Source organism: Gouania willdenowi, chromosome 20, assembly GCF_900634775.1.
Source record: "Gouania willdenowi chromosome 20, fGouWil2.1, whole genome shotgun sequence".
In the NCBI taxonomy this organism is placed as follows: Eukaryota; Metazoa; Chordata; class Actinopteri; order Blenniiformes; family Gobiesocidae; genus Gouania; species Gouania willdenowi.
This window is the reverse complement of record NC_041063.1, coordinates 14,959,696-14,974,185: the sequence shown is the minus strand read 5'-3', so window position 1 is coordinate 14,974,185 and position 14,490 is coordinate 14,959,696. Positions and strand designations below refer to the sequence as shown.

Sequence of the window (14,490 nt, the reverse complement as noted above, 5' to 3'; positions counted from 1 at the left end):
AAAAGGAACAAATGTGGATTGTGTTAAAAAAAACAGTATATTGGAGGCTAGTTGTGGTTAGAGATGCAGAATTACAGCTGGATGGTTGCCAATATGAATCCCAGAACTAGCAGGGGAGCTTAGAGGGAGTATGTAAAAGGCACCATCTGCCCCACCCGGATAACCACCACCACCACCACTGTGGGCTCATGAGCAAGACCCTTTACCCCCAAATAAACCACGGGCGCTGCACTGCTGTTGCCTACTGCTCCTCTGGGATGGGTTAAATGCAGAGCATACATTTTGTGTATGTTTTTTAAAGTTATATGTCTGACTAATAAAGTAATTTAGTACTCATAAAAATACAGTAACTGTCTATATTAAAGGAGAAATAATGTGTACCGGTATATTCTTATTCCTGCATCCTGTTCCTCATTATCAAAAACAAAAGGCCTCACAATATTTAATTGGGTGCTAATATGTATCAACACATTATTTTCATTACTTTTCCCTGATTCTTTATGTATTTCCCATTGTAACAGTGATTTTGAAGAGGATCTGTTGGAGGAAGATTGGCTGTCTGCTAAAAAGGTAAGAGTCAGCAAAATTCATACGCCAACACATGTTGTTTGCCTTAATTTTATGCTTTGCTGGAAAAAACCTTGTGGTGGTGTCATTCTGAATGGAAAATATACTGTTGATGTTGTTGTTGTGGTTTGCAAATTTAAAGAAAAAAAAAATAGAGCACTGGACATGGAGCAGGTGGCTTCTCCACAGGGGATACTGTTGATGTAAAGCAGGAGGAAGTAAGGTGAAAAGCTCTGTGTTGACCAGCCCAGATTGCTTTCACCACATGGGAATTGAGCATCTTGGTTTGGAGGTGGTCCCCTGCCCCCACATCTAACTCAAAACACTCAAACTAAGGAAATAGGGTGTCCCGGTCAGTTATTGATATCAGATATGGGTTCAATATTAGCAAAAAAAGAGGATTATATTGGCCTACATCTAAAATATAATAAATAACATAATATATTGTTTTTATTGGATTTATTTTATTTTTTCAATAATAGAATATTCTTATGGTTATGTTTTAAAAGTATATAACCCATTGTTTAATAATAAATGGGTCAGTTTTTCTAATACCTACTGTTGCTGACTATTGTTCTCTGTTTGAATAATATCACTTAGTCAAGCCTTTTTTCACTTTCCACCCTTTAAAATAAATAAAGGACATAAGATTTGTGCTGATATCACATCAGAATGATATTGGTATCGGCCAATTCTGAAGGATGCAATATCAGTATCATATCAGAAGTAAAAAAGTTTTATCGGGACGAGGGCTGGGCGATATGAAACAAAACTCATATCTCGATATTTTTTTTAAAAATGTTGATATACGATATACTATGCGTCTCAATAATTTAAATTCAAATAAAGTCATCCCAGAAAGACAATTATGGGTTAAATTTGCTGATACAAAATGCCACACGGGCACATTTATTAACAACAGCTGATTATAATGTGCGACTTTTGGCTTTCTCTCCTCTTAAGGGACAGCATGTGTGAGTGAGTTCTGTAGTGTGGATGTTTAGTGTTAGATCTGGGTTAGGACACAATCAGCAATCCATTTACAGTAACTTCACTTCATGCTGTTCTACTCTTAAAACAGGTATTTTGAAATAAAATAAGCTTTAAAAATATATATATTGATGTAGGGGATATTGTAATTTTCTATTTCGCCAAAATAGAAAACTCCATATATGTTAACTCTCAATGTATCGCCCAGCCCTAATCGGGACACTCCAAAAAGAAATAAACAATCTCACTTTGATGCCGTGTTTCAGAATACCTCCGATGGGTCAGACGAAGAGCTGAATGACGACCTTCTTCAAAGTGATGACGAAGATTTTAACATGACGTAAGAGTATACAATTGCTTTGACCTTAATGTAAAAAAAATTCCCCTCAATCCTCAGAGAACTTTTTTCCTAATAAAATGTTTTTTTTATATTTCAGTGGTCAGGAAATTAGCCTGAACAGCTCATCAACATGTTTGAACCAGCAGAGCAGCTTACAGGAAGCGGGCTACACAGGTGATGCTGTGAACAACGGGTCAGAGGATGTTGGAGCGGAGGGTTACCAGCAAGAGCAGGAAGAGGGATATAGAGATGAATTCAGCCAGGGCGACACAGCAGCGATGCCTGCAAACCAAATGGATCACTTTGGGGTGGCAGCAGACGATGGCTGCCAGGATGAAGTGCTGGACATTGAAATCAATGAGCCTTTAGGTGGTGAATTTCAAGTGAGTTCTCATATTTGCTTACTCAGATATAAAAGCCCCCCTGACACACAATCAAACACACACTCCTGTTCTTTCACACCTCCTTTCTGTCCTCTTCCATTGTATTGAAGCGATAAAGTCTGTTTTCCCGTCTCGGTAAGGTGACAGTCATGATTGAAAATCTATTCAGGGGAAGGAGATGTCGGTCGGCGTTTTATTTGGGCGGGGGAGGATTAGATTCATTATCACTTCATGCCACTAAATTTCTCCATCTTGCTGACAAAGTTTTGTTGACAGCTTGTTTGGCGTGAGGTAACGCTCTGCTGTCGCCTCCAAAATCCCTGTGCCATTGTGACCTTGGCGCTTGTATCTTTAGGGGAGTAAGAAGCTGCTTTGTGTTGTGGAGATGTGCTGCCAATCGGCCTAGGTTAATGTGAGGGGCTTTTATCTCCAGCTTTGGACGTGATCTGATAAAGTCTCATGCAGGTGAAAAGATTATTGACCTTCCTGAGGACACTCCATACAGTTTTCTAATGATTGATGCGAGTTTCTCCTTTTATTCGTTTCCCTTTCCTCTTAGCCCAGGCTAAGAGGATCATAGATAAGACCAGATCCATGTGCAAATGTCTGCTATGGTTCATTTACCATGGTGGATTGTGTTTGGCACCTGACAGAGATATATTGGCCTAGCTCTTTTTCTCCAAACAAAGATAAGATGTTGACCTTCTTCACACATGTGCCTGTCTATTTTGGGTTTTGGTAAATGTCTGTAGTCGTTGGATCTGTGTTTGGATTGCATGTAATAACTTTTACAGGTCACTACACCAGCTGGCCTTGACATTTTGCGCACCATGCTATTCAATAAATATTATGTGGAACAGTTTAACGGATTAAGCTGTTGTGCTCCCTTGGGCCAGCCTGTCTGTCATCGTTGCTGTGAGAGTATCTTTTTTTTTTAGTGTTTTGCATTTATACAGGCAGGGTTAGCAGGTTAATGAAGCATTACACCGAACACCTTTGTGTGACCTACAATCTGACCTTATTTGGTCGTCAGTGTTTGCTGGAGGCTGTTAAATAATACAAACTTCTATGAGTTGGCGTGTGTTTATTCCGAGATGAGTATCTGTGGTTCGAGTGAATCAAAACTGTTGAATGTGTGTAAAATGTGTATAAAAATATGTCAATTTAAAGATAGTCTGAACCTCTGTCACATTTTCTACAAACATTGGTGTATTTACAGCCTGGCCAGTAACGGAGTGATTTGTGAGGAGTCAGTCAGTCAATGATATTTTCACCACCACTGAAGCGCAGAGCAGTGTTTTTATGTTTGCCTGCATTTCTCTATATCATGTTGTACATTTACATCTCATTGAATTTCAAATGCTGTCGGGAATAGTAATGAAGCCTTGCTCCCACTGTTATGTTAATTTGAGTCTGAAAGGGGCGGGGATGCTCTGGTGCCTCCCCCAAAATCCACCCCACAATATTGTTGTTTGTGTGTGTACGTGCACCATTTTTGTCATTTAACATTATTGTCTTTATTTATGTTAAATTAATCCAAGTGGTCATCAACCATCCAAATGTAGTCTAACTTCTTTCCTTTTTCACTCAAAACATTGTCCAACATTGAAAGATGTTTTATTTATTTCCAGCAGATGCACAAAAAAGATGGCTATCCAGTAGCTGTTTGCACTTAATCAATGCCCATATCTCTATTATTATTATTATTATTATTATTATTATTAATAAAGGAAGAAGATTATCAGATGTTCTATGGCAATGAGCATCATGATGGAGATACAGTCCAACAGGAGGCCCCCGGGGACATGATGGGGGAAGAGCAGCATGATGAAGAAAACACAATAGAGGAAGCTCAAATCTGCAACACAGAGGAGGTACATTAAGATCCCCAGCCTCATTGATTGTTGGTTAATTTCTTTCAACGTCTCTTATATCACAACACAGAATTAATTACACTCAAGCCACAGTGGTTGGTTTATTCATAATTATATGGTTTGGTAATTATATTTGCACATTTATCATACTTTATTGTGCCTAAGTAGTTTATATCTAGCCCAAAAATGTAAAAAAAAAATTACAGCTCTAGTCATGGTAACTTCCTTTTTTTTGGATGCCTTTTAATTGTGTTAAACGCTACAATTGCAGAAAGCCCCGGACCCAAATGAGTCCACAGTTACGCTCATAGAACAAATACTAGGTGTTAAGATTGTAGATTTGTATTCACCATTATAAATTTAGTGTTGTGTGTTGACTTAGGTTGAGGCGTTGCCTCAAGAAGAAACCAAAGAGGAATCGGATGAAGAGGACGAGGAGGATGAAGAGTCTGGTCGCACAAGATTCAAATCAGAGAGGAAAGATGGTGTTGTTGTGCGACTGGCTGACGCTGGCAGTAAAAGGAGACATATTCCAGAAACACTCGGTAAACAAACGACAACAATATTTTCCTTGTTGTTGTCAAAGATTTGTATTCATTTTGAAGCTAGTTTTTCAGTCTCAATCGTTTTCTGACAATTTTTTTTAAATTTTTTTTTTTGTTTTTTTTGCACTTCTTTAGAGCTGTCAGAGAAGGCCAAACAAGATTTAAGGGAATTTGAGGAACAAGAACGGCAAAAGAGGGAATACCGTCATGGAGGCCGAGGAAATCGGGGAGGAGGACGAGGAGGCAGAGGAGGAAGAGGAAGAGGAAGCTTTCCTGGGTTTGGAATGCAAGATTACAGAGGAGGAAATAGAGGAAGAATGAACGACAGGGCCCCGTTGATGGGAAACATTGAGATGCAGGTAATCTCTTATTCTGTCTTTCCATTTATCAAGGTTTAAAGGGAGTTTCTGAAAAATTATTAGTTTAAATATGTTGTTTTCTTTGGTAAAGGTAATGGCATATTAAAGCATTTTATCAGGGATTTATTTGACACCATTTTAAAGTTCCACTTATATTTGTGAACAACTTAGTTAATATAATTCCTCTGATCTTTCAAAGGGTCATAAAACAAAATGTTTCATTAATAAAAAACGTAGTTTAAGTATAAGTACACCCGAAAACCACTTTTTTCTACTGAATACATATGATTAGCTACAAAGCAATGTAGTTTATTGTCCAAGTATTTAAATGTAGCGTTTTTAGTTGTAAAAGTGTCAGTGAAAGCCCTCTATGATTTGAACGCCAGATGTTGCAACTAAATTTACTATTGGCTGAGGTTAGATCAGTCACGTCTTTTTGGAACAGTGACGTCACTAACCGTCACTGTTGGCCTTGCCCCTCTTATAATCGATGGGAGGTGGGACTGGGGTTCCTCCTCTCATAGCCCTCAGTGCACATTGATTGACAGCTCTATGCTGAACTGTGCAGGCCTGTGGGGGTGGGGCTTAATGCTGTCCTTCCGCATCAATTTTGAACTATCCTATTTTATTTATGTGTCAACATTTTCATACCTCATGAAAAAAGCTTTGCTACCTATAATTATTTAAATATGATATTACACATTCGTTATGTATGGAAGAATGACAATAAAGTTATTGTAAGTAACAAACAAAAGTACAGTAAGGTTGAACGCAAAAATTAATGATGTTTTTCTCTTGGTTGAACATTGCATCATTCCTGCAGTGCAATATGTTGGGTTTTTACTAATTAGTAATACGTTTGTTAGATGCTAATGGCAAAACATGAGTATGGTCAATGAAACTCAGTGGTACACAGTGGACACCACACACACTCCTGACTGCGTTAATGATTAATGCTGTTTACATGGATGGCGTGATTGGTAATCATTTATTGACCAATTATAAAATAGCTTGTTATAGATGTATTTTATTATTGAATAGTTTCTTCAACATTCTGGTTAAGAAACTCTTGAAGAAAGCTCAGTTATTCTGAAGAAGATACGCTATATACAGATGTACTTGTCTCTCTTGGTACTGAATTGACTTGTTAGTGCATCTTCACATGGCTGCAAGCAACAACATCAGAATTCCAGATCATAACATTACCCTCCAGAAAGTAAATGCGTGTTGACAGGTTGTCTCGGTTTGCATCCTCACCCGTTTCCCAATCTCTTCCCAATTAAACAGCCCACGTTGAGAATGGCTCCTCTTCATCAGCAGCCACTGCAGTCCCAGCAGCACCACTCCTCACGTCTGCGAGGACCTTCTCCTTTCCAGGAGCATGGGCGCGCTCCACAGCCTCTTCAGCCCCTCATCAACCCACACATGTCTCATCGCTCCTCACCAGTACGACTCCAGATGGAGCCGCCTCCAAGAATGATGAACTCTCCGCCACCCAGCTTCCCTCAGCATTACCAGCAGCAGCAGCAGCAGCAGCCACCACAGCCAAAAAACATCCACATTAACCCACACTTCAGAGGCCCTGCATCTTCCTCAGTGCAAGGTACAATAAACCTCTCAGCAGTAGGCCTGGGCAATATATCGAGATTCAAAACGTATTGGGTTTTCTACTTTGATGATATAGAAAATTAAAATATCAACTATATCGATTTTTTTATTATATAGCTTGTTTTTTATTAAAATACTCATTTGAGGAGTTGCTGCTTTCTCTACTTTTCTGAACAGTATGAAAAGCACAGTTAGATGGATTTGTGAGTTCGTTCTAACCCAAACCTTTCCCTGAACAAGCCACACTACAGAGCTCACTCACACATGCTATAGGAGAAAAAGCAAAAGGTGGCACTTATTGTGCAGCTGTTTGTTAATAAATGTACCTGTGTGGCATTTTTCATCAGCAAATTTAACCCAGAAATGTCTTTTTGGTAAGATTTTATCGAGTTAAAAATCCCTCCATATCGCCCAGTCCTACTCAGCAGTGCTTTCATCGTAAATTGTTCCTCTAGAGTCCTTTTTTTTTTTTTTTTTTTGCATTTTCAAGTGCATCTAATTTTGAGGTGCATCTTCCACTTCTACGGAGTCTTACTGAGGTCCACCACATGTGGGAAAAATGTTTGCTGTTTAAGGATTTTTAGAGGCAGCTTATTATAACAAAAATCAATACAATCTCAATAGTATTCAGTTATTTATATGTATTGTTCTTGTGCTTTTGTAATTAAATTTTTTATTAACATGGTTTATATGAATATTTGAATCTTATTTGAAGTGTCTTGCAAAACATGTTGATAGGTCACCTGTTTTTGTGAAGTGATTTAAGATTGTGTGGATTTTTTTTTCCACTTTTAGCTATTAAATATATAGTTAAGTGTCAATTTAATCTCGTTTCATCGCCATTTTGATTGCTTTTTTACCTTTACAATGGGGTTTTCTGCCAGTGCTATTAAGGTTATCTTTGTGAACAACATGTTAGATTTGGATTAAATCTGGATTAAAATATTCTTATTAATTCATTATTTTTGTAGTAAATATGTGCACATTTGATTACCCGAGTTCTAAGGAATGACGTTCATTGAAAGAATGCTAAATTAAAATTTCAAATGGTTTGCGGAAACCTTCATTTGCGATTTTGAAATTGATTGATTTTTTTTAGTTACAATTGTGAGTTATTTCATCAGGTGCCAAAAATCTAAATGCTCAATGTTCAGTTTAAACTTTGGGCAGATGACAAATTGTGCGGCATCTAGAGAAAGGTCAATCCCAGCTCCGTCAGGAATGACTGTTGTACTGCTACACAATAACAATGATGCCCTATTCTATTCTATATTATTTGCATACCTCTCCATCCAAATATCCTATTGTTAATCTTTGAGATGACTAACAGTCCACTCAACAGTTTGATGAGAATAAAACAACAGTATCTGAAGTTATTGATTACAATAGTCAGAGAAATGGTGTTATGTCAAGGGGCAAAGATCAGTTAAGTGTGCAGGAAGGCTCACTGTGCTGTGCTGACTCTTGGTCATTTCAAAAGTTGAATCACAAATTGAAGAGCAGACACTAACCCAGCCAGTCATTGGAGAAAAAGATGCACTCAGTAGAAAACTGTTCCCAATAAACTAGATATGTGGATTTGAGCCAGGCCTGCGGCACACTTCACATGTGCTTTTTACTGCTGTTTCAGAAACAAGTGTTTTCAAATAAAACCATGACTTTGTCAGAAAATTGGCACTTAGATGTTAAAAGTAATGTTTCTGCCCCAGTGTGTCTTTTAATATTTGGGTACGTTCCACCTAGAGATGATCGAATTAGTTTTTTTGTATGAACCAGTAAAGTGGATTTTCCGTTTTTACAATTTTCTTGACTTTCCCGCAATAAGTAACTTAATGCTAAAGTAAAAAAATATATATATATTTCTTAGTACTAAGAGCCTGTAGTATGGTAATGTTTTTTGTTTTTTTTACCATGACCACCCTCTCTGTGCCTACTGCCTCATTTTTTTTCTGCTCCACCCTCCCCCCCCACTCCTACTTTGCTCTACCCCTTCCCCTCCCCCTCCTTGCTCTGTTCTATACCTCTCTCTCTCATTGCAGTGCCCTTGATGCCTCCTGCTCAGAGCCAGCCCAGACATGCTGTGGGTCCTCAGAGGTTCCCCGTGAGTAGCAGCTGCTCCTCTACCTCCCTTTCACCTCACTTTCTCGCTCCTATTACACTATTAGCATCCCGTCTTTGTGAGGGCAGTATCATTGCTTCAATTAGACGGACTGCCCTGACCAAATACCGTTAAAGCATGTCTGTAAACACCGATAGGACTCTGGATGCACTGCTGGAAATGCGTGATAGGGGCCCGAGGCAGAAGACTTTTTAAGGTCGGGGCAGCAGTGGCGGGACTTACTTTACAGCTTTCCACGGATAGGCTACAGCTCCGAGTAGCCGACTTGGCACATAATGGAATTTTGAGACCCGCTAGTCTGCCGGTTAAAATTCACCTTTCACAAGTTTGTGTCCCAAATGCACAGAGATTTTTTTTAGAACTTATCTAAATTAGTTAAACATGGCAGTGAATTTATGCAGCTCGGTCGAGTGTTTAGCATTTTTTGAGCTTTTAGTACTAAATTTCATGAGAAAAGGGTCTTGAATCTATGATTTGGTGTAGCAAAACAGCATTTATGCAGTTGATGGCTAAAATCTCTCCTATGTAGTTAGTGTATGTATGCAATCACTTGCCAGAGAGACTGTTTTTCATAAGGGGTTTCTCCTGATTGGTGAAGCTCAGGCATCAGGTGTTGCAAGTACTGATTGACATCTTCCTCTAAGTACATTTCCTATGGATTTATGCAAATTACCCCATTTAAAATAGCTGCATCCAATTGTATTTATATGGAATTTCAAATGTTCCAAATCTGCCAGACTTTTTGAACAGGAGGCAGTTTTTGTCAATAGTGTGTTTATATTTAGTATTTGACCGACTTTAAGGTTCACCGTATTCCTGCTTCCCTCAGGTTTGGTAAAAAAATGGTTAAAAAAAGCAGAAGCTCACACTAGACAGTAGAAGGTGGGGAGAGAACAGTGTGGAGACGACTGAGCTGATGAGCAGCATAGTGTTGGATTCCCCAGCTGTCAATTGCATTTAGGCTGCTGCTGCCAAGGACACAATTTGAAATGCAGGTGACATACCAGCCGGCAACATTCCCATTTATCAGTGGGCACCTGATTACTTGTGATTATCATACATTATCATCCCATCAAATTTAATTGTTAAAAGGCCAGGCAAATAGAGGGTCATTGCCCTGCAGTATTACTGCATTCAATTCTTTGCTGGCTAAGAATCCTTACTTCCATTTGAAGCCATTAATGAAATAATTAATTTCATTCACATGATTTATTTAGTTTAATTATCTTGGTCTCAACAAAATGAATGACCTTAAATTATATGTGAATATGAAAAATTCTTTATAGATTTGCTGAACTAACAACTATCAAATATACCAAATCAGAGCTTACCTAGTTTTCTTATAAAGAGCAATGAAGAGAAAAACAAAAAATGTAAGCTTGGACAAATTTGTGTAAACGTGCTTTGCTATTTATATTGTACTTTAAAATTTTATTTGAAATAAATTAGGGCTTGGTCAAATTGATTAATCTATCAATTTGAACTGATTAATGGACTTAGTATATTAGAGAAATCACACTTTTTGCAGTATTTATGCTTCTTGATCTTATTCCATAACTCACAGATTTATGTGACCCTAAAATCCTTTTAACTGTGCAAATGATACGAGAATCTAACAATAGGTACGAGACCTAATATAATATATGTATATAAATATGAAAATGTAAGGGGCCTAATAAGCAACATTGACAAAATAAACCCAACCACTGTGCTGAATTGTTCAACAATCCCAAGTTCAACAATAAGAAATGAAATTTCACATTTAACTTAAAAAGAAAAGCACAAACACTTTAAAGGAAGAAAAGAAAGGTACAAGCATCAATATTATCAAGCCAAAAAATATCAAATTAACATTACACAAAATAACGTAATTTTTTAAAGTAATCATTGTTTTCGATTTCTTAGTGTTTTATCAATATTTATGCAAAAATGTCTTTATTTTTACGAGAGATTTTTTTCAAATTTGTCATTTATTAACATATGAACCATTATGTTGTAAGACGTTTAAAATTACAAAGCTTACATGTGGTTTTATGCCTCAGAGCCAAATACAGCTGGACCGACCCGGTTAAATGCACTCGTTACTGAGGCGGACCAAGCAGAAACTCGTCCATTCATTCAGGGTCGCGTTTGTTTTATATACAATTTCATATACAAACTTAATTTAAGGGCATTATTGTTTTAAAAAGAAATTCAATTTTTGCAAAGAAAATAAACCTAACTTGTCGGCACTGTGCGTTGACTTGTCCGCAGCTTTTGATGGATGCTTTCTGTTGGGGTACTAGTAAAGCTAACACTGCTAAAGCTAACGCTGCATGGCAATGAACACATCGCACAGTGCTGTTTGCAGTGTGTTGTGGACACACACGTTAGACACCTTTGGTCTTTTTTATTTCGGTAAACTTCTATCGCCAGTTTGGCCACGCTCAGATGACTGCCCCATGCTTTTTTTTAGGGGTAACCATGGCAACAGTTCAATAGCGGAAGTAAGGGCAGCTTCAAAAAATCAGTCCGGGTGTAACACAGCGACAATGAGACACCCAGTGGCTCTGGTAGCACTAATTAATTGAGGCATCGACTAATTTTCTTAATTTTGTTTTGTTAGTTTAATCGACAAATCATTTCAGGCCCAAAAAAATAAACTAAACTTTGTAACGAGTGAATATTTTTAAATGTAAACAGCACAAATTAACACAAAATCCCTCAGTATCACGGTCCTGTAAATTAAATTTAATAAACTTTTGCAACATGTGAACATTCAGTTCGTCTTCCTCCTAATCAACTCAGATCACTGAAAGAGCGACCAAGGAATCACTTGTATGTTAAGCAGCCCACAGACTGTTTATCAGGGATTAGAAGTGAGAGGTTGAGTTATTTGAGAGGTATTATATGGTCACCTGAGTCCTCATTGTGCAAAGCATCCTGCCTGACCTTTTAGAGCAGGATGATAGTGCCTTGATTCTGATTCTCTCTCTTTGTAATACCCTCTGATTAACTTTATGTTAAGCAACTTTTCAGGACCCTGACCCCGAAGCATTGTAACACCCCTTCACTGAATACCTCCACGCAGCTGTGGAATAAAGGTGGATTAAGCCTTGATAGCATCTTAAGTAATTTACAATAGGCTCGGAGGAGGCGAGTTGCCCATTTGTGGAAGTGCCACGTGTTGAATAGCAGGTTAATTTTTGAACAGAGATGGATGCCTAAGAGAATAAAGGAGATGGTTATGAGGGGATTGCAAGTCCTGTGGTGGGATTAAATGGTTCTCTATCTCGTTTTCCTTGAAGGACAGATTGGATGTATTGTGCATGCAATGAGGAGAGAGCTGTCGAACATGCAAAGTGGTGGAAACAATGATGAGGGCACTTATTCTCTTTTAAAATACCCAGGTTTTTTCTTTTCGCGCAAAGGGCTTTTAGAAGGTTTATAAACAAAGCTCCAAGTAGATAATGCGTTTTCTTGTGCAAATTCATGCAGAAAGGCTTTTTGGTATTGGCATGCATACTGATATTTACAAGCCTGGATTTTGCAACTTTTGAATGACCGCAGCTCATTTAGAGCTGCATGTCTAATGCCCCGTCCCACAAATTCTTTTTTTTCATTTGTTCAATATGTGTCGTATGATTGGATTTCCACAAATGCCGGGATTTAGGCATTTTTGTCTCTTTCCAGGGACATGGAGACTTTGAACAGCACATGTCTGGCAATTTTGGTCAGCCCCAACGGTCTCATCACATGGAGCCCTTCAGGAGCCAGCTACCTCAAGGCCCCCAGGACAGAGAGCCCCTATTTAGGGGGGGTGGGTTTATTTATTTATTTTTCAATCACTAGTCTTAAACATACAGAGTATGCTGCTAGTTTTCTGATGCCACACTATTTTACATACATTATGTTTAATGCATGATTTATATACATTAATATGTGTATGTCCTCACACATAAACACACACCTACATACACAATAGATCTTAATCTACCCTTTAAACAGCATTAAACTGACAGACTTTGTATGATTAATTAATTGGATAATCCAGATTTGCCACCATGTTGTTTACCTTTTTATTTTTGATAAAGTTGTCTGTTACATCCCAGGATTCACCACTGTAATTTCAGGGAGGGAGCCACTTGAGTAAATTGGTTCTCTAGGAAAACGTCTGACATCTCCATTTTGTTGGTGTTGCCTCCAGATTGCCTGGATTCCTCCCGGTTTGCAGGGCAGTCCATGTTTGATCACCAGGGCCCCAGTGCTCTAATGAGCAGCAGTAATAACCTCCACCAGCAGCTCTCTAACCAGAGTCACATGGGCTTCGGTCCACCAGGACCAGGCTTTAACCAGCCCGCTCAAAGACAACTCGGAATCTTTGCCAGAGAGCCCCCAAGATCCAGCCTCTCTCACCACCAAAGTCATCAGGGGATGATGAACCTGAATCAGCAAGGTGGCCCCCCCGCCCAGCCCAGGACTTTCATGGGCCCTCGTCAGCCATTTGGCCAGCAGGGAAACCTTTTCCCTCCTCCCCAGGTTCAGTTTGGGATGCAGGTACAACAACTAAGGGTAGGACACTTTTCAGATTAGGTTTCATCTTTGTTCTTTTGAATTTTCAGTTTCCCCTTGTCATTTTCAGATTTGCAAATATTTGTAATTTAATCACATGTGGCATATTAGTATTTTCTCCACTGCCATAGACAAGAGCTCCCTCTAGTGATGATGGGTCACAAATGGAATGTTATGACAAAGTCAAACTTGTTTATGCGGAAATAATTTGTAAAAACGTTAAGAAAACCAGTTTAAGTGATGTTACAGATTTAAAATATTCTTTTTCTTCTTTCGTTGAAAGGGCTTAATGCATGGCCTTCCCGTCTCACAGCTTCCACATCACAACCCACTGTCATCACATCAGCCCATGAACACGCCGCAGCAACACCATAGGCAGGAGTTACCCCATCATAATCATCAGCAACAGCAAAATCTCAGCGAGCCTCACCCCATGATGCATCATGGCCAGAATCCTTTCCATCAACAGCAGGCGCATGGTAGCCCCAGGCAGATGACTCCCCGCCTTCAGAGCCCCCAACAGAGAAACATGTCCAACAGGCAGCGGATGGTGAGAAATTAACATATGATCTCATTTCATTTCTGCATTAAATGCTAGTTTCAACTCAATCACTGTGTCAATCTAATTAGTTTACATCTTTAACCCCTGAATATTTCCTTCAATTGGCATCATTTAGCACAAAATAAAAATGAATACATGATGTATAAAATGTGATGATGTTCAATGTGTGTTTCCTGCAGAACACGCCCATCTCCAAGCAAATGCAGCAGCGCAACAGCAATCTGCGGGAGCTTCCCATAGCACCTGGCAACGCAGGCGGTGCTCGCCCTGCCACCAGCCAAGCCTCCACCAACATCAGACCAGTTGCCAAGGCAACGCAGGTGGCGCGTCCTGGGCAAAATCCTCAATGGAGGTCCAACGTTGGCCGAGGCCAAGCCACCACGAGGACTGAATCACAGCCTGGAACAGGTGGTGGGACGGCGGCAGGACGCGAAATTCTAAGATCGCTGTCGAGTGAGAATCCTCAGGTGGGCATTTCATAACAATTTTTTATAGCTAAGGAAAACAAAAACTGGACGTTCAAAATGTGTTTCTTGGATTGAGCAATCAAGCATAAATTCTGAGTGCAATTCAAAATGATGCACTGATCACA

The 14,490-nt window shown here is 39.1% G+C and overlaps 1 protein-coding gene across 4 annotated transcripts in view; it reads left to right on the top strand.

The window, feature by feature from the left end:
• Positions 1–14,490, top strand: part of rbm33a (RNA binding motif protein 33a) — a 30,151-nt gene that overhangs the window by 6,397 nt on the left and 9,264 nt on the right. For 2 of the 4 annotated variants that reach the window (XM_028434474.1, XM_028434473.1), the window contains exons 3-14: positions 522–570; positions 1,824–1,897; positions 1,995–2,280; positions 4,011–4,154; positions 4,537–4,699; positions 4,835–5,058; positions 6,346–6,661; positions 8,706–8,767; positions 12,458–12,584; positions 12,972–13,336; positions 13,620–13,886; positions 14,078–14,365. In XM_028434474.1, the coding sequence (XP_028290275.1) occupies positions 522–570; positions 1,824–1,897; positions 1,995–2,280; positions 4,011–4,154; positions 4,537–4,699; positions 4,835–5,058; positions 6,346–6,661; positions 8,706–8,767; positions 12,458–12,584; positions 12,972–13,336; positions 13,620–13,886; positions 14,078–14,365 (2,365 nt within the window). The remainder of the gene's footprint in view (positions 1–521; positions 571–1,823; positions 1,898–1,994; positions 2,281–4,010; positions 4,155–4,536; positions 4,700–4,834; positions 5,059–6,345; positions 6,662–8,705; positions 8,768–12,457; positions 12,585–12,971; positions 13,337–13,619; positions 13,887–14,077; positions 14,366–14,490) is intronic. The other 2 variants (XM_028434475.1, XM_028434476.1) reach the window with 2 other exon arrangements.